The following is a 19,992-nucleotide window of genomic DNA, read 5'->3' as shown; positions in this document are numbered from 1 at the left end:
GGCGGCAAATGGAAGCTCAGCCTCAGAAAGGAGCCTCAGGAAAGCCTGACATTCAACGTCTGTGCAGAAGCCCACCCTGACTTGGCTTCTTACAATGCTGCCTGAGAATGGAAATAAGGGAACGGGATCTGCTAAATGTTGAATGTTGGTCAATTGTGTACAGTACGATTGACACCTGTCGCAGAGCTGTTATAGATAGCAGGATTAGAGGCAGCTCAGGCCTATGTGGAGAACCTTTTCTGTCAGGGTGTGGGGCAATTTAGGGTAGAAACCCTGGTGTCCCTGGCAACGGGCTGATCCACGGCACAATGGTCACATACAGAAGAAAGAGGAGGGGGCTGTGGCCCTCATTTGGATCAAATGAATGTGAAAGATTAAATTCACAAGGCAAAAAATCAGAGCTGGTATTTCAGAGGAAGTGGGCTGTGGCCCTCAACTTCCCACAGATGGAGGAAGGGAGTTTGAGTGGATCTTATCAAAGCCACAAACGGCAGGCTGGCCCAGCTCTATCTGGCTGACACCTGCATATAGAAAGTGCCCAGGGAGAGGCGGGTTGGGGACAGTGATGAGGAAGCATGAGGACATGAAGGAAAACACTGGAACAGAATTACCAAAATGTTAGGTGACGGGACTACAATTGCTTCTCTCTTTTCTAGTTTTCCAGTTTTTCCAGTATTCTTATAATGAGAATATATTAATTTTATGATTTAAAAAGTATTAAAACAAACCGTTGTTAATGGTAGTTTCCAAATGCTGTTTCCTCCTAAACTGCAGTTCCCGTCCTGCTCCTCCGTCACCACCCCACTGCAGTCACAGTGGTGACCTCTCCAGTGTGTTAGGCATTAAGCTGGCAGTCTCCTAGGCCTGGCAGAGTGGCACTCAGCATGGGGCTTCAGGAATAAAGGTCCCCACTGAGTAAGTGCTTGAGGGCTGACACATCTTGGTCAGTTGATGATATTATCATATTGTTTAAATTGTGGCATATCTGCGGCTGCAGGCTGTGGTTAATTGTTAAAAAGTTAATTGTTATTGCAGCAATAAGAGATAACTCTGTCTCCCCAAGAGAGACTAATTAGCTTGGGAAATTTCAGCAAGAATACATCAGAGAGGGAGCATATTTATCTCTATAGGACTTTGCAAAACCAGCACAGTAAGTTCTCAGAAGAGCAAGGACCCGAGGCCCTGGGTTCTCCTTGGCACTCACAGAGAGGGGCGTAGTAAATTCTTTGCCTGATAGAGATAAGAACCAACAAACTCTCATGGCATACACTCACTTTAATTGACTTCATTATTTTCTCTATTTTGTACTATTTGAATCTAACTTTTTCCCTTTTTCTTCTTTTTCTTTAATCCTTTAACAGGTTTTGATTAGTGGAAAGACCACTCATTGAGCTGCTCAGGCATCAGAATGCTAGAGGTTTTCGGTCTTGGGGTGACACTCATGTTGATCCAGGACTGGCCGCCCCACTCAGAACCACAGCTGCCTCTCCTTCCACGTCTGCAAAAGCTACACATGGAGCGGCTAAGCCCAACGGTCTCCAGACATAATTTTCTGTCCTTGGGGTTTGGTGAGAACTACAGATTTATTAACTTGATATTGATTTTGCTTCAGATGAAAACTCCTAAGCCTGTGGAGATCGAGGCAGAAAACAAGTGTGATTATCTTAAAATTATAGGGAAAAGGAACAATGGAGCTTTCACAACTTCAGCTCCTGGTGAGGTTGAAGAAATTAAAGCCCAGAGAAATTAAACTCACCCTCTAAACGCATAGAAGTCAGTGGCAAAGGAAGGACAAGGACCCAGGAAGCCTGGAAGAAAGCCTAGGGCTTCCCTCAGCTGTGTGCCATTGCCAAGAGCAATCATTCTCATTTAGATCCCAAATATGGGCACATTATAAACTGCATGAGAAAGGCAAACTATTGTCTCCACGTGAGGACTGGGCATGGCAGAAGTACAATAAGATACAGCGTCTCCTGTAGGGCCCTGGGTGTAACTACCTAGGAAAACGCCATTAGGGAGGAGGAGCCCAGCAGGGGTAAATCCTGTCTGTTTTGGGAAATGGGTACTTATCACATAGTTGAGAGTAGTTTCAATTTTTGTGCGGAATAGACTACTGATAATCACACTGGTAACGGTGATAGTTTTCATATAAGGTTTTTGAAAGAGCTTTGTGTACTCTGTGCTCAGTATGGTTCCATTTATCCAAATACAGCCGAATTCTGTCCCTGTTGCTAGAAAAGGGAGCAGATGGAAACATCCAAACTCTGTCCCATCCAGCTGTCTGCTTGCTCAGCGAGGTGTCCATTTCCACTCATTTTAAGCATGTATTTTCCCCCAAAAGAAGGAAGATTCAACAGAGAGTTTAGGCAACATGTTGTGTCAACCATTTTAATAACAGACCCCACCGAAAACAATGTAGGTGATGCCTATAGCTTTTAGCACCAGAGTTCTGGTTGCCAGACCCATTGCATCCCCCACCTGCATGGTAGTGCACATGACCCACCTCTCTTTATCGGGGATTAACACGGATGGACGAGAGACTGCACCAGCATGGCAGCCCCACAGCCTTCCATTCCCACTGTATCCACTTGGTGGGCCCCGGTAAACACACCTCCCAGTGCCAACTCCCCCGCCTCCCACCCAGCATTGTCTCTGGGCTTGGCTTTGACATATGGACTTTAACAAGCATGGTGCAAACAGGCTGCTAAACCCTTGCACACTGGAGCATTCTCTCTTAGCACACACTCGTGGAAGTCAGTCTCCATGCTGTAAAGAAACAGGCCAGATGCAGGCACAGGGAGAGAGACCCAGCATTGCGTTAGGGCTCACCCCCGTCGAGCTCCCCGCTGCATGTGACTTCAGCAGAATCGCCCAGCTAAGCCTGGCCAACCCATGGGATCTCAAGAACAAGCCAACAGCTGCTGGTTTAAGTCCCCAGCAAGTGATGGGGTGATTTTTATACTGAAATAGATCATTGCACGTACTTCCCCACTGGGGGTTGTATAGGTCCCTTCAATGTCTTCTATATGAGAGCAGAAAAGGAAAAGGGAAATCCAGTCTTAAAATACCCTCACTGAATAATGGTTCTCCCACTGACTCATGAAGAGTCCCTTAGCAAATTAGTCTCTTTGTTACTCTCCAATAAACAAGGATAATAGCAACTAATCCAATACATGCCTGCCATGGGTGGTGTGAGCTTAGAAGCAATGCTGTATTTATTCATTTATATCACAACTTGATCAAGAGGAGATTTAGACAGTTTAGGGAAATAGGTGAAATATTTTTCATGCTTAATAAATACATGTGATGTGGTTCACAAGTTTCAGATGTTATGATATTTACCAAAACTGTTTTTCCCCTTATAAACTTTCTCTGTTCCGTGGTCTCCTTTACCAACATTTTTATAAGAAAAATTTTCATTATTTTACCTGAACAATTGTTTACTTAATCAATAATTGGTCCCCTTCTACTTTTTCCATTTTGAAATAGAAACACTTGACTTTCAGCAGCACCCAATCAGTTTTGGGGGTGAAGGTGAGGTCATTAAGGAGACTGGTGAGACAGGACTGTCTAACTTTGGGTGAGCTCTCGGCCACACAAAGCCCAGTTTTAAAAATTATTGAAGGTTGTCACAAAGACAATAACTACTCATATAATGGCCCCACTCCCCACTCTCATCCCTTAGATCCTGAAATAAGTGAAAAGGAGGTAAACTGTGTAGATCAAATGTGTTGGAAATCCACTTATCAGGGACTGTGTCTACTTTAGACCATTCATAAGCAATAATAATAAACTGGGTGCAGCCCTCCTAGTTTTGTGGTCTGGCCTGAGATTTTATTTCAGAATGAAAATTAGGAACCCAGGAGGATCAGGGAGAGAGAAGGGGCACGAGGGAAGAGGACCTGAGTGAAGGGAGAAGCTTGGGGGTTCTGGGTTTTGTGTGTGATTTTTATGTATTTTTACCAATAAAACCTTTGATAAACAAATGAGTCAAGCCAAACTATTACCACTGTCATTGCTATGGTGGATGACATTTTTGATGTGGAGATCAAAGTTCCTCATAAGTACCTCTATACACTAAAGGTATAGTCTACACCCACGGATGGGAGCTCGTGGGGGTCAGGCATCCTGGTTGCCACAGTGAGAAAGCAGCTTTGGTATTTGCTCCTGAAGCACACAAGTATCTCCCACTAGCCATGTACAATACTGGTACTTGTCTTACTGTCCACACTGACTATCATCCTGCACCTGTCAAAGCATGGTCGACACAAGTGTCATCTCTGAAATCGTGTGTGTCTAAGTTCTACTTGTGCTTTAGGTTTAAATGATCTGAAGAAGCCCTCTTGGGTTGTAAGACACATGCCCCTGTGGAAGCCGGACCCACGCTGACAACCGCTGCAGGCCAAATGGATGCTACCTCTCCCCTGGCTGTCTGATTGACGGGAGATACTAGAAACAGTCTTTGGAGCATGCTTCCCCATCTTGTACAAAATCAGCAAATACATGAAATGTTCACATCGGCATCTGTAGTACATTTCTCCCCACTTCAAGCCAATTCCTAGTTGGGAGCCATTGTATAATACTAACATAGTGCGAGAAAGCACTGTCGTCGGAAGGGCAAGGAAGCTTGTCAGGATGGTCACTGCATTGTCCCTGTGGGGATCTTCCTGAGATGCCAACCATAGTAACACTGCTGTATTTTCGTGGAGAATAAGGAGAGATAGGACATGGATGTCTAATAATATCAAGATATGACATGCCATCCGTCTCACAATAGACGATTTTGCCAATGGGACGAGAACTTTTCAAAGCCACTGACTGCTACCCTAGAAGCCCTCAGCCCCCTGAGGGTGGCCTGCCACATCTGCCAGCTAAGCCAAGGGGTACCCTGCCAGCATTTGCCCCTCCATATCCCACCCCTGACCGAGCCTGCTGCTGCCCACTCTGCGGTGCCCTCAGTGCGGTCGTGAATTCAGGCCCACTGACCTTGCAGCCGGTCTGTCTCGTTCTGGGAATACGTGCACCAAAGTCCAGAAATATGGGGGTGCAGGGTGCATTGCGGAGAACCAGACAGGACAGGGGCAGGATCTTTGAGGCAGGCAGGAGGTAAGATCAACAGCGAGGAAATCTTTGCACAGAGGAATTTAGATTTTCTCCTTCAGGCATGTGGTTTCTCAACTGAGGGCCACACCTCCTGGGAAGCTGTGAGTGAGTGACAGGAGATAGGAGAATATGCGGGAGCACGTAGGAGTGCTTGCAGAAAAGTGTCGCTCATGGATATATTTTTCATGCTATGTGATTAACTTACTATCAGTTAGAAGCACTACTGAACATAAAATAGTTTTTGAATTCACATCATCTTTTATTATTGTTATCTCAATCAATGTGAAAGTGTGATGGCAGGTGGCTTTTTCTTATTTTGTATTTTTGTAAAAATAGTAAAAGTACAATTACCTACATGTGGGGTCTGCATTTATAAAATGTTTGGAAATCAATGCTATAGGCAATAAGAACTCTTGGGCATTTCTTGGAAGTGAAGAAGCAGCTTAGAAGTTAAAAACAAACAAACAAACAAAAAACGTTGGCCAGGCTGGAGGAGGAAACATGCGGGTGGCTGGAGAAAGATGGGGTGTGGCTGAATTCACGACAGACACACTGGGCGTCAGGAGAAGGACCTGAGAATAATGCCCAACCACAGGACCTGGTGACCAATTCAATGTGAATGTGCAGGAAGGGAGTCTGGGCTGATGACAGATTTCTGGTTTGGACAAGTGCACTGCTGTTCTAGTACATTTTGAGCATTCGCTAAGAAAAAAAGCACACAGGGAGGGGCATGGAAGAGGAAAGTGTTGGGAAGCAATGAGCCGACCTTGGGAGATGACTGTGGTCAGCAGAATGGCCCCAAAGATGTCGCTGGCTTACACCTGTGACCATGTAGGCTGCTCGGCAAAGGTTGAAGGTGGACTGAGATTTCTAATCCGCTGACCTTGAGGCTCTGTGAGTGGGCCAGTATAAGAATTAGGGTCCTTGGATGTGGAAGAGTCAGTGTCAGAGGGACGCTGTCATGCAGGGTGTCACGCGGGGTCTCTGGTCCTGCTCCCCACATAAGAACGCAGGACATGGTGAGGCCAAAAAGGAACACCCACGGAGCCATAGATAGGGGACTCATACCACTATAGTCTCGCTGGTAGCTGGGTTGGAGATACAGGAAGCAGGAGCCACACGATCCACAACCTGCCGTCTGCTTTTCTGCCAACCAACCCACCCCACTTGCTAACTGCAATCCCCCATGCTAACCTGCAATCCGTGCTTACTAGCTCAGCCACCATCTTGCTAGCCCCATTTTCTGCTAGCGTAGCCACAGCAGTTATATTAGTGGCCAGTGGCTCACTGGTTACAGCTGACGGCCAACTAGCCACAGCTGATGGCCATCCAATCACAGTTGATGGCCATTTACTACCTGAGCCAGCACCTTTCCATGTGAGGCTGAGAGCCTGGAAACTGCACTCCTGGCTCTGTCCCCACAGATACCCTCTGAGAAACACTCGACCAGCCATTGTTGGTTCTGGGGGTGGAGATGGATCATGAACCAAGGAATGTGGGTGGGCTCTAAGAGCTGGAAAAGCGAGGAAGCGGACTCACCCCCAAAGCCTCCAGAAAGGAATGCAGCCCTGTCCTCACCTTGATTTTAGCCCACTGTCAACCGTAAAACAAAATCGACTAGGTATTCCATTATCAAAAGGGGATAGAGGAAGGACTGCAATCGGATACATGCAGACATTGCACTGGGCAAAAGCCGGAGGAGGTACTTTACAGAGGGGACAAGGATGACCGACTGGTACAGCCGGGGGCTCTACTGTAAACAGAGTTCTTCCTGTAGGGTGTCTGCAGTGACACTGAGTGATAGCTCCTCCCAGAGGCCCTCCAGAGTTCTAGTTTAAGGTCATAAATGTTATCACCAGTGCGACCATCTTACCTTATCCAGAATGATAAGGTAAGGAATTTTTGTTTTCAAGCACTCAGTTTGTAGTGGTTTGTTCCAGCAGTGATAGGAAACTAATAGAGCGAGTTAAGTTTTAAGTACCTGTGGGACTCGGTAGAGAAACGGGGCAAATGCAGGGAAATGTGATACTCAGCTCCACAGTGTGTCTTCATTTTAGGTAAATGGTGGGCTCCTGGCTACATGGCTCTTTCATATGCAGACTGTGTCTCCAAGACTTGGTTTTATTGTTAGGATTGCACATGGTATCGGAGATAGAGGAAACTGATTGGGTGACTCAGGCTAATGAGCAATGATTCTAAAAAACGGTTCCAGTCACAAAACCAAGAGCATGCTAGTCTGAATCTGAAGAGAAAGCTTCTTGCCTGAAGAGAATCAAGGGACAGCCTCCCTGAGGGCTGGAAAGTCTTTGCAGTGCTCCCTTTGCGGCCTCGCCCTGATTGCCCGCCCCCCACCCCACTGGTGTGCTGACCCTGACTTCAGCAGTGGTGAGATTAGCACACAGTTTCTCCCAGGGGGCAGTGCCAGGCAATCCCACCAGCTCAAGCAGCAGCATCCATGTTTCAGGGTCAGCCCATGGAAACCAGTGGAGTAATTTACATTATTTTGCTCTTATTGCCCCATAAAATCTGATAGAGTAGAAAATGAAAGCCATTGGGGGCCAATTGTAAATTGATCAACTAGGTGTCCTGCTGGGAAAGAAATGAACAGAGCCTAGCAACGAGAGCAGTCAGAGTGGACATTTCCTAAGCGCCTACGATGAACCGACATGTTACATTCATAACTCCATCGGCCCACTGGGGCAGGTGCCAGCTTTATCCCCTTCATAGATCTGAGAGTGTAGGTACTAAGAGGTTAACAGGTTAAGTAGCTCAAGGAATCACAAGCAGTAAGAATAGAGCTGGGATTCAAGCTCAAACAGCCTGACTCCAGAGCCCAGCGCCTCCTCCCCCTCCTTCCCATCCCACCATCCCCTCCCTGATGTCATCTGCTCTCCTCCCTGCGTTGCTTCTGTCCTGTCCACACTGGCCTCGGACATGCCACACATTCCTCTGCCTCAGGCCCTTTGTACCTGATATTTCTTTTAAAAAAACCTTTCTCCCACATACTTCTCATTCCCTCACCTCCTTCAGGTCATAGAAACATCTCCATGAAGCATGTCCTGACCTCCTTAAAGGGACAGGGTGCTCTGTCAATGTACCCTGGGGAGGCCTGTCCCGGATACAGGTGGCAGGTCTGGGGCCAGGCCGGGAGAAACCGCCAGGTCCCTCTGGGGTAAGGTCGGGCTGCCCTGTGCAGGCCAGTGTGGGACACGAGCAGGTGGTTCTAGTTGCTCTCTGTACAGTATTCCAGTGCAGTGAGCTGGGACATTCAGTGGATATGAAAAGTCATAGCCAGGCCTGAGGCCTGATGCGGGAATGAAGTGGACAGACCTATCCTCTACTAGTTGACCAGGAGCATGGTCCACCCCCTTGAGGCTGGAAAGTGGAAACAGGATGACATCTGGCCCCTCAGACTGGTCTTTCCTCAGGACCACATTCCCTGGGGCCCCTGATATAGGGGCTGCATCTGGGTGGCACGATGAGAAGACTGACGGCAAGAACCTGGAAAGTCACAGGTGGCACCTGGCATGTCCCAGTGCTCTTGGAGACGGAACCTGTGCCCTGCTGATCTGCACTGGAAAGCTGGTGGGACTCACTGCACCTCTGACCTTTAATTCCTTCCACCTGGACCTTTACCCCTCACATGCAGATGCATTCTCAATCGGGCCTCAAATAGCCTGGTGAAAAAGGCTGTGCTGTTCACACATAAGGAAAATAAGGCTCAGATCCAGTGACCGCTCCATCACACCACATGCTCAGTGCTTCTCTGAGCCTGGATTCTGACTCCAGGGACAGTGCTCCTGCCAACCCTCGGGGACGCCAGCCCACCATCCATCACAGGTAGATGCCACCGAGCTCTTGTATCAGGCTGTGACCCAAAATTCTCAAAACCCCACAGTGGATAAGCACTTAATGCTGGTTGGGGATGTATTCCCAAAATGCCTCTGGGGTCATGCCATGCCTCCCGGCCAGCCTGCTTCTCGGTATGGCTGAACTTTTATTCACTTCCAATGAAATTCCTTTGTAGAGAAGGCAAGTGCAGTTATAGGCATAGGTCAGAATTTATTTCATACCACCTCGTTTATGGCATTTTCAAGGACAGCGCTCTGCTGGCCATCATTTACACTTGGAAACAGGAAAGCACACTTGGTAAGGCACCAGGTTACAAGTCTGGGGAGAAGACATTGCCGTGTGGGCTTGCGCAATCCCTGGGTGGTTTCTCTCAAGTCTGTCAAGCACAGAGAACATCACAAAAGGTTCATTCCATACACATGGCAAAGAGAGAAAACAGTTTTTGGAGTATATTGTATTTTAAAATTTTGGCCAGCCTACACAGTAGGAGTTAAGCTAAAGTGGCATTTTCTAAAGCAGAACTCACAAAATCTTCTCCTCAATACCAAGCTTCAACAATGTGTGAGCTTTGAAGTGTATCAACTTTAAAATGTTAAAGTCAAGCACATACTTGTAAAAACTTTTCTGCCCAAATCTCTACTTTCACAGGGAAAATGGAGGAAAACCTCAAGTACAATCGTACCTTCAGTATTCTATAAAATGCAGCGACGTATTAAAAACTGTTGCCCTTAAATGTCAGCCCTCTAGGTTTTTGGCGCTAATGGCCCAGGTTCTAGCAATCCGGGTGGAAAACAAACTTATCGAGTAAAGCTCTCAGGATGGGTCACAGGCTTCCCACCAGTGGCCTTAAGGGCAGAGGGCGCCCGGGGCCCCTCCCAGGGGGACCAACAGAGCCCCACAAGCTAACACATGCATCAAACTTCTTTCAAGTTTTGTTTTCTTTCTTAAAAAGTAATTTGCTTTGTACTCCAGGTCATTTGCTTAAATATAAAAATACTGTTTAAAATTACTTCCCAGTCAAATCAGTCTAGCTCCACCGGGGTTACGCGGGGCCCAGGCCAGGAAGCTGCTTCCAACAGAAGGTGAGCTAGGCACGTAGGCTTGGGGCATACTTCATTATGTCTGTTTGGGGCATTTTCACAAATGAAGTCATTTTATTCACTCAGGTTATAACTAAACCCTTCAGGAAATTATGACTGATATCAATTTCAATGTATTGAAAAATAAATAATAAACAGTCTATGTATTTTAGTTTTTAAGCCAAGAAATTAGTTAATTTTATTTACTATCAGAAGTCAAAGAAGCCCCGAGCCTGAAATATAACCTAATCTTTCACTTTCTCTATGGAAAAACACAAATTGTTTTTTTCAAACATAAAGCAACAACACAAGACCCACAGAAAGATAAGTCTTCCATCCACTGGCTCCACAGATTCCCCCCTGAACCGATTTTGGTAAATGTGCTTCACCCAGGGCAAACTTGACGTCACAGTGCCTCAGGTGACCTTTGGTATCTCTAAGTATCATCGCAAGCAGGGCCACTCTCCTGCTGTGGCAGTGGCACTCTCCAGGCGGCCTTAAGACTCCACCGTGAAGAACGGGGCTTTCTAACTGCCTGAAAGGAAGGACACAGTTGAGTGAGGGAATGGTGCTTCCCGCACACAACTTGCTCCTGGACAGCCACAGTGGACGCCATGGCCCATGACACGTGGTGCTGTTCTTTGCTGCCAGTCCCCTAAAAGACACCTGTGGACTTAACTGGTTGTTTTAAGAGATTTTAAAATAGGTTTTAAGAGAGGTTCATGTTTTGTTTTAAGATGGTCTCAAAAATGTGTTCAGATACACTGAAAATCATATCTAGGGTGTAAAAAGAAATCTGTTCAAAAAAGTGTTAACAAAAAGAGGAAGCCATGCTTCCCTCACACCTGTTTTGGTGGTCATGCTTTTCCCCATTCACTCTTTAAAAGTCTGATTCAGCAGCAAATGCAGCCCTGTGGACATACATGTGGATGTATAAGAAGTCTGTTTTGGCTGACTTTGAAAAAAGTACATTTTGCATCCCACAAACGCTTGCTGCGGGCCTGTCAAGTACTCAACCCGGCAGATAGCACAACTTAAGTGTGGGAGCTTAGGCAATTCAGGCGGTGCTCCCTGGGCTCTAATTTCCAGGGGTCTGGTGCACAGGGCATTAATGGCAAACTTCAAACTCTGATCTGAACGTGTCACTCCGTAAAGAAAATGTAAGTGCCATAGGTGGACACTCGCATGACTGCACAGTACCATATTTACACAGTGTCAACACAACTGCCCCCAGAATGAGAAATTCCAACACACAACTTTTCCTTTTTGGTCTACACAGTGGCATAGGCTTAGAGGGATGTTGTTGTTGGTTTTTAAATCTTATGAAATAGAGTGTCAGTATATGACGAAAGTGACTGGTTTGAGGTTTTGTAGGCAGAGGTCTCTAATTTCTTTCTGATTTTTGCTCCTTAAAAAGAGAATAAAAAGCATGGAGGTTGTAAGCTGAATGCTGCAATTGGCGGCTGCCTGGAGAGGACGCAGCATATCCTTCCACACATTACAATGCAGCAGAATTGTTCCTGATGCTCAGATGAGAGGCGAATTTTTCATATTAGATGTAAATCTATCCAAAGGACTGGAGCTCTAAATTTCCAAAGTTATGATAAATGCTTAACTTACTTCAAAAATATGTTGCAGAAGAGTCTCATCCCTAAGCTCAAACTACAAGAAAATCTAAGGCAAGAAAGAACACGTCCATGGGGAATGGCTCAGTGAACACGTTCTCCGCACAGGCGCCCATGGAGAAAGGGCTTGTTTCAGCGCCTGCTTCGTCCAGCATCGACTTCGCTCGACGACGGTGCCAGCATCACACGAGGCAGCAGTACTTCCTCCACCAGGACTTGGACAGGGTCTTCATCTTGTCCGGAGCCCGGCTTTTGGACTTCCGTGGCTGCTGCTGAGCATCCGAGGACTGGATGGCGGCGACGATGGCTGCGTCGAAGACCTCCTTGAGGTTCTTCTGTGTCAGGGCTGAGCACTCCACATAGCAGGCAGCTTTGATCTCCTCGGCACACAGCCTCGCGGCTTCCTCGGGCACCGGCTTCTCTCTGCATTTGTCCAGCTCAATGAGGACTTTCACGTCTTCTCGGAGATCCGACTGAGTTCCCACCAGGATGATGGGGGCTTTGGGACAGTGGCATCGGATCTCTGGCATCCATTTCTCAGTGACGTTCTGGAAGGAGGAAGGGCTAACCACGCTGAAGCACAGCAGGAAGATGTCCGTGTTGGTGTAGCAGAGGGGCCTCAGCCTGTCAAACTCGTCCTGCAACCAGTCAAAGCACCCAAAGTCACTTTTTAAACCAACCTCATTGCACAAAGACCACCTTGCCATTTCACTTGAAAGGGTCTGGTAGGTAACAGAAAACCCACTGGCTATGGAAGGAAAAGCCCACATCTTGGAGGGGATTCTGCTGCTCACCTATCTGGTGACCTCAAAATCGGCCAGATGTGTTCATCGTTCTCATCAGTACTCAGGCCCTACTTGTAACTTAGCATAGAAAAAGTACTTACATCAGCTGGTATTAGAAATAACATTTACCTTAGCCTTCAGGCCAAAGGAACCCACACTTACTCTTTCAACTCTGGTGCTTAGCTAGTTTTCTAGAATGTAGACAGCATCCATGCAGACCCCCAAACTCCAACCTGACCCTAGCGACCCCACCCATTAATACAGCTCCCCTCTGGAAGGATGCAGCCCTGCCATCCTCACACCATTGGCTCCGTGCATGCCCACGGATACACAGCACACAAGCAATGCCAGTCAGACACAGGTCATACCCAGAAATCAAGTGCAGGGTCTTGGTCAGGACACTCTTCTCGACAACTCAGAGCCCCTGTGCCTCTCAGTGTCATTTACATAGTGGTTCATACATTCATACTCACTTGACATATCTCTTTCTCTTTGCTTTATTGTCTTTTCCCTCCCTGCCTCCCCTTTCTCTTACTTCTTTTCCCCTTCTCTCTCTGCCATCACCATAGGCCTCCATGCATGGGGCTTTGGAAAGATAAAGAACCAGAGAAAGGGCTACTCTTAGGTGTAGAGAACTGGATGGAACAAGTTAGTTACTTATATGAACCAGCCACCAAAGTGCTGCAGTCACCCACTTAACAGAGGGCAGCAGGCACCACTCAGGGCCGGTGGTCGGCTGGGAACAGGAAGACACGGCCTCAGCCTTTATACAAATGGCTCATTCCTATTTAGAATGTCTATCTGTGGGTGCCAACCACCTCAGATAGTAACAGATAATTTACCAGTGGCAAAAAAAAGTTAAATGTCATCCGGGTTTTGGGTACTCCATTGGCATGCTCCGATTACATATAAACTATTACTTATATGCATGTTATTCTGCATCCATGGCTTTTTTCTATGAATAAAAGAAACCTGGATCTGTTTTATTGGAACACACTCTCTTTGTTTCGGGCTCTATATTTCAGTTGTGTGGCAATAAGCACCTAACAATATAAAATGTTCGGGAATGAATATGGCATTTCAGAATGTCACTGCCCCTCATCAGTCTTCCATAAGCAAAAGTCACAAAAGAAGGATTTAGGTTTCTTACTGCCAACTTTGTGCTGAAAAAATAAGAGACCCAAGCAGGTGGACCACAGCCAGCTCTGAAGGTCTATCAATGAAACATTCCCTCTGTTCTCAGGGGCCTCAAAGGAAGAAGCACAAAACTGAGACCGGTGTAAGGTTGGCTCCCTCAGGCAGCTACACTTGGCTGTGGCCTGGAATCTGGGGTTGCATTACCAATAGAAAGAAAGGCAAGCACAGGGTCGGGCCTTGTGACAGGGCCCCCCAGATCTCTTCAGATTCTGGCTAAAGGGCTCAGGAAGCAAAGCAGATATTAGACCCTCCTGCTCACTGCTGACCAGAAACCTTGGATATTTGCTGAAATAAACACAACATGCATACGTCCTGAGGCCCATGGTGCGCTTGCCCTTGCCAGGTCTGTGGGGACAATGCAGTCCAGCTGAAGTATGGCACACACAGACAGCTGGACAGTGGTATTGGTCAAGCTGCAATCTGGCTTTTTTTTCAGTATAAAGATTTTTCCAGGTGCCTCATAGATCAAAAGGCTGAAGAATGTTCAGCCCTTTTTGGCAGTGCTACAACGCATTCTCTTGTTTCAGTGGTAGTCCAATCTCTTATGCCTCTTATGCCAAAGATATTTCTCAAAGTCCTCAGTCTCTGATCAACTTTCACTTGTGTAAGACTGTGAGTCCAGTGTTAAAAACTCCTTTTAACATCTTGTATACTCACCTACCCTCCCTCACAAGAAAAGCCAAGGCACAGAAGCAATTTCTAGTTATTTATCCAGCCAGTAAAGCTGTTCTTGTTCTGAGCTTCTACACGAGCCTGACTTGGGCCCCAGGTTAGGGCTACCTGTGCTCGGGTTGGAAATGGAGACAGCAGGCCATCGTGACGACTGCCCAGAAGATGGGGCCCTGGGGGCTGGGTCAACACTAAGCAAATATGGCCAGAGTCAATCAAGTCCCTTCAAAGGTAGTTCACCAGCTCTGGAGTGGGGAGTGTACACAAGGACGAGCTCCAAGACCAGCCTTGCTAATAGTCAAAACCAATACTGACTGACACTTGGGGAGCAGGAAAAAAACTAAGTTTAACTTTAATCCAGCTGTGCATTTTTCACTAGTCGTTTTTGAAGTTGGTTTTCTTCAACTCTCTAGATAGTGGACTCATTCATTACATAGTCAGGTACATGCTACTAACCAGCACATGAAGTAGGAAATATGGTAAATCTCAATGAAAACACTGCTGGGAGGCCAGAAGAATCATTTCTAAAAAAACCCAAAGCTTACAAACTTAGCATCAAATCCCATTTTCCCCTAAATATAAACTTTCATGAAACTATTTCTAAAATGATTCTTATGTTTCTCTGACTTTTAAACAGATCATAATAAGGAAAAATTGAACTCTTCCTGGATAATTCAGGATCATTTCTACAAAGTTTTTCTGGTAAAAGTCCTATTCCTCCTTCAGAACTGCTGTGATTTTCCTGCAGACCTGCCGTCCTGCCCCTCCAGCTGGGGTCGCCTTCCTAGTTATGTAATGTCTCTGCTGTAGAACTTACACAAGTTCTACTAGCTCATTTGTCTTCCCTACAGACTGTAAGCACGTCAAGGGGCAGGTATCCATGTCGTAAGTTGGCGTCCCCAGATCCCAGCGCTCCGCTTATTCATCATGATTAAGCCCAGTATGTTCCAGACACTGTTCAGGCACCAGGAGTAAACCCCCGCCCAGGAGAAGGACACATCCCAGCAGAGCCCGGGGTCGGGCAGGGGCCAGCACTGGGCTGCTTGCTCCCTCCTAAAGGACCCGACTCACCTGGCTTCGTTTCTATACCTCCCTGTCTTCTGTCTGATACTCAGGTACTAAGCTGCCCCTCTTGCTTCAGCAGGGATGCCAGCATTGACTGATGTGCTGCTCAGCCCTCATTTTTAGAGATCAGAAAATCTGACCCACAGTAGGAAAAACATGCTCACTTTATACAAAACAGTTAAGCTTTAATTATAAATACCAGCATGGCATTCAGAAAGATTAAGTGTTAGGAGACCCTGTGTTCTTTGATTTTTCTTTTTTAAAGGCCATCAAATACAGACTGTTTGGTTTTTTTCTCCTCCTGGAAGGGGAAGCTGTGGTGCTGCAGTGGCAGGGTAAGTATAGGACAGAAGAGGCGGGACAACCACTCATGTCACTGTGGCCACCGCCAAACTGGCCCTCAGCTAGGGAGCAAGGCTGCCCAGTCTTGTGTCACCCTGAGGTTTGAAAACTAAAGCTCTGAATTGCCTGCCCCCGAGTAGGTGAGCAGTAGGAAGCCCGGGCTTGGATGAGGCACTTGGGGACACTGAAAGCCAACTTCTTCTTAAAGGCAAATGGTCAGGTGACAACACCTCAGCAAGTGAAGCAAGCACTTCTGCCTGCCTACAAAGTAGCCCCCAGCCCTTTCTCTAATTCTAGCAAGTACTGATATTCTGGTACTTGTAATAAACTACACGTTTATTAACTGTCATTTTGGCAAATCCGAGAGATGGATGGCACCCTCACAGAGCACAGAGAGATTTCACTGACTTGAGCACCGTGCCAAGGGGACACTGGGTGACAAGCCCCTGGAGCTCTTCAAGGGCATGCTCAAGGGGCCTCCCACCCCATCCTCCCCATCACTCCCTGGCTGTCTCATCCGAGTGCCTGGCCCCAAGACAAGAATAAATGCTCATGATTTGGAAACACTAAGTCCCACTGCATTCTTTCCTCCAGCCCAGGACGGCTCCAGCCACCATATCGTGCTTCAGAGGACAGCAGTGGCCCTAGTGAGGCAAACCACACTAAGGGACAGAATTAACACTGACTCCATCTTTTTCCTGAGTGATTTTCTTAAACATTTGCCTTGTTGCCCTTTAATAAGATGATTACAAGGTATTACCAACTTACTTGAGAAATGATTACAAAGCATCATTGATCATTTTTAATAAAAACCAGAAAGTAAATAAGATCAGAAACTCCTGTGAGATAAGAATTGTTCTTGACCCTGTTTTCTCCCGTCCTGCCCACGCAAAGCTGGCCACGCCCTGTTTTATTGGCTCACAGCTCTCTTCCCCCACCCCAGCCTCTGAGAGGGGCCTGCAGGACTGGGCTACCCCAGAAGACTCCAGAATGACCCAGTTGTTGAGGGAGCTTATTGGGAGGCCTTTAACGGGCTGTTTCCTTTCCCAGCACTGAGCAAGGAGGAGATACTAACCTGTCCCGCAGTGTCACAGAGCTGGAGTCTCACTGGCCGCCCATCCACCGACACCACAGCTTAAAAACAAGACCAAAACGACTGTCAGGAGGTGTCTTTTAACCCCTTTCAAAGAATAATGGTTTTAGCCAGCACTACCATTCTCACTCCAAACCCTTCAGCTCCTATTCTGGGTCCTCTAACAAATGAAAGACTCGTGGAAAACAAGGAGGCTGGGTGGCTCTTTTGTGTACCCTCTCCAGGGCAGGCAATTCTCCATTGCCACGGATAAGGCAGCAAACCCCTGACCCCTTTGATGGTACCCCAGAAGGGCAGGTGATTTCCTCCTAGCTGGGAGAATTTATTTTCCCGTCACACCAGTTTCAAAAACCCTAAAAAACAACACTGGGGGATAAGTGGGAACCAACCTTGCAGCTTTACATGAGTGGAAAACCTCACAAATAATTCTTTTCCCTTGGGAAATGTTTGAGACTTCAGGGTTTATCATAAAATTGTACCCTGTTTCGAGAACATGTGCAAACACTGGCTGCCTGCATTGTCCTGTTTATAAAAGAGGGCACTGCTTATCTCTCCATGTCAGCTCAAAGAGAGGATTAAAAAAAGAGAAGGAAAGAAAGGCATGGGGATGGGGCATCTGGGGAGGGACCCTCGTCAGGGCAGTTCTACTTAAATTAAGCACTCAGTTTTGTTTCAATGTAACTTTCTAAATTGTTTATGAAAGTTTATACTAGTCAGTTTAGACAAAAAAAAAAAAAAAAATTAAAGAAACGCTGCTGTTCAGGTGGGAAATCATTCTCATAGCACGGTTTTATCTAGGGCACCTCTGAATTCCAAGGAAGCAAGCACTTGCCATCACTACTTTCTAGGAGGTCAAGAAGCAATTAAAAAAAATTTTTTTTTTAATGAGAGTGAGTTTCAGACTAGCTCTGTGGCTTTTAACTTTTTCCTAAACTTCAAAAGGCTTGAAAAATCAAGATAAAGGATTCCTTAGTATCTACCAAACCAAATAACATAGCAACCATATAACTATAAGAGCTTCTAGTGACTTAGAGATAGTGAAAAGATACTAAAAATCAGAAACAGTCAAGGTGGGAGGTTGAAGTCGGGGCAGAGGGGCAGGGGAGGGGGAATCAGAAGAAAGAAATCGTGTTTGCTCTCCAGGCTTAATCCAAATCAAAGGCTTCACCCGCTCCACTAGTGCTATTTTCACTAAATCAAGTTTTTCCGCCGTCTCCACAGTTATTTAAAGTGGAGATGCCCCTTGCGAGGAGAACCGCCGAAAGGAGAGGACCACACTCAAGGCCACAGGTAATGGCACCTGCGCGTCACCTTCCAAGGAAACTCGGCAGCAGCGCCAGCAATGTCGACCTGACGCAACTTCTCCATGCAGCAAACTGACCGGGCAACCTGAACTGAACCAGTTGGATCCCCGCTCGCCTGATCCGAAACTGCGAGCTCGTCTCTCTTTTGCTTGGGCTCTAGCCACTGTAGCCACCCTCCAAAAGCCCGGGACTGTCCTGCACTCCGCACTTGGTCCACTGCCCGGCTGGGCCGGGCCTGGGGTCCCGGAGCCACGTCAAGGCCCTCGAGACCCCCACGCTGCCCTCTGTCCCCTCTGCACCCTGTCCACCAGGGCCCACTCACCCGAGAAGTTGTCGAAGGCAGTGGGGATGTACTCGGTGGGGTAGCCGTTGGTGGTGTAGCTCACCACCAGGCTGGTCTTGCCCACGGCGCCGTCACCAACCAGCACGCACTTGACGCCGCGCCCCCGGCCCCCGGGTGCCCCAGGCCCGCGTCCCCCATTTCCCCCGCGCTCCCGGCGCGGCGGCACTGGCGGCGCCTCGCAGCGGTCGGGGAATGCAGGGTCCCCCTGCTGTGGGGGCATCGGTCCGCGCACTCGGACGTGCTGGCGCGGGCGAGCAGGGCCCAGCGCGGCTGCCCCTCGGTCCCAGAGCCTCCAGGAGAGAGAAGCTGTCACCGAGCGCTGCGGACGCGTCTCCCGCCCTCGAGAGCCGAGGTTCCAGGCCGCACCGCTCGCAGACAAAGGCGGCCGCGGAGGGTCGTGCGCTGTGTCCCGGCGGCGCCACCGGCTCTGCTCCGAGCGATCTGAGGACTGCCCGCCGAGCACCGTGGAGCCTGATTGCTCAGTCTCCTCCTGGCTTTCCGGCTACACGACGCGTGGGGGGCAGGAGGGGAGGGGAAAGAGGCGGGTCCAGCCGAGCGGCTTGGACCCGGCGCCAAGGCCACAGCGCCCCCACCTGCACGGCAGGCCTCTGCACTGGCTCCTGAGGCGGTGCCACACGGGCCTGCGGGGATCGCAGACACTGGCTCAGGGGACCCCGAACGTCTGCTCTGGGGAATCCCTAGTCCCCTCCCCACCACACACACCGCTGACGGGGCGGCGCCTGAATGAGCCGTGCTGCCCACCGGCAGCTTCCTCCCCAGCGCCTGAGAGTGACACCACAGCCTGGCTGGCCCGGGTGGTTCCGCCCTGTGCGCCCACGCGGCGGGGAAGCCTGAGCTTCCTGCCTTTCCTTTCGCCCCCTCGACCCCCACCTCCCCTTCTCAGTCAGAGGCTGTGCTGCGGAGCCTCTCGCGGGCCACAGCGCTCCACTCGGAGAAAAATGAAGTGTCTTCTGGGGACATGTGGTCTAAAGGTCACTGAATTAACAGGCAGCTTTTCTTTTTATGTCCAGCTACAGCCCATCGTGTGACTTTTCTTCTAAAATAATTTATTATCTTTTCACTTGGGTGCAAAAGAATTCCAGGTCCATTGCTAACTCTCATTTGACTTTCTCTTTGGCATGCCATAAACCAGCAAATTTCTTTATAGCCCCAATTCTTTCATTTACTTAAATGTAATTTGATGACAATATTATCTGGAAAAAAATTAAATTTTCTCTGACAACTACCTCCTGTCTTCTCCTACATTTAGTCAACAGTCCATTCAGAAGACAGGGAGGCCTCTCTGAGCCTAGTCAGGACACAAAGGCTCCTTGGAGTTTTACCGTGAGGTGTGAGAAGAAGCACATATATTAATATAAATGCTGATACTATAACTAATAATGAAAATTAAAGTAGCTAATAAATATTAAGCTTTTATTATGTGCCAGACACTGTTGTAAGCACTCTGCATGAACTAATTCCTCCATCTAAACATTACTTACACCCATCCGATGGGTGTAAGATGAGAAAATCTG

General features: G+C 47.8%; 1 protein-coding gene across 1 annotated transcript; it reads right to left on the bottom strand.

Moving 5' to 3' along the window:
* Positions 1-9,140: 9,140 nt before the first annotated feature.
* RHOU (ras homolog family member U) lies at positions 9,141-18,977 on the bottom strand. The gene is made up of 3 exons (XM_019754793.2): positions 18,437-18,977; positions 16,793-16,851; positions 9,141-12,297 (listed from the first exon to the last, which is right to left on the bottom strand). The coding sequence occupies exons 1-3, from the start codon at positions 18,675-18,677 to the stop codon at positions 11,842-11,844; spliced, it is 756 nt and encodes a 251-aa protein (XP_019610352.1). The 5' UTR covers positions 18,678-18,977; the 3' UTR covers positions 9,141-11,841.
* Between the last annotated feature and the right edge of the window lie 1,015 nt (positions 18,978-19,992).

Source organism: Rhinolophus sinicus, linkage group LG12 (genome assembly GCF_036562045.2).
Source record: "Rhinolophus sinicus isolate RSC01 linkage group LG12, ASM3656204v1, whole genome shotgun sequence".
In the NCBI taxonomy this organism is placed as follows: Eukaryota; Metazoa; Chordata; class Mammalia; order Chiroptera; family Rhinolophidae; genus Rhinolophus; species Rhinolophus sinicus.
Note: the sequence above shows the minus strand (reverse complement) of the source record. Positions and strands in the feature narration are given on the sequence as shown.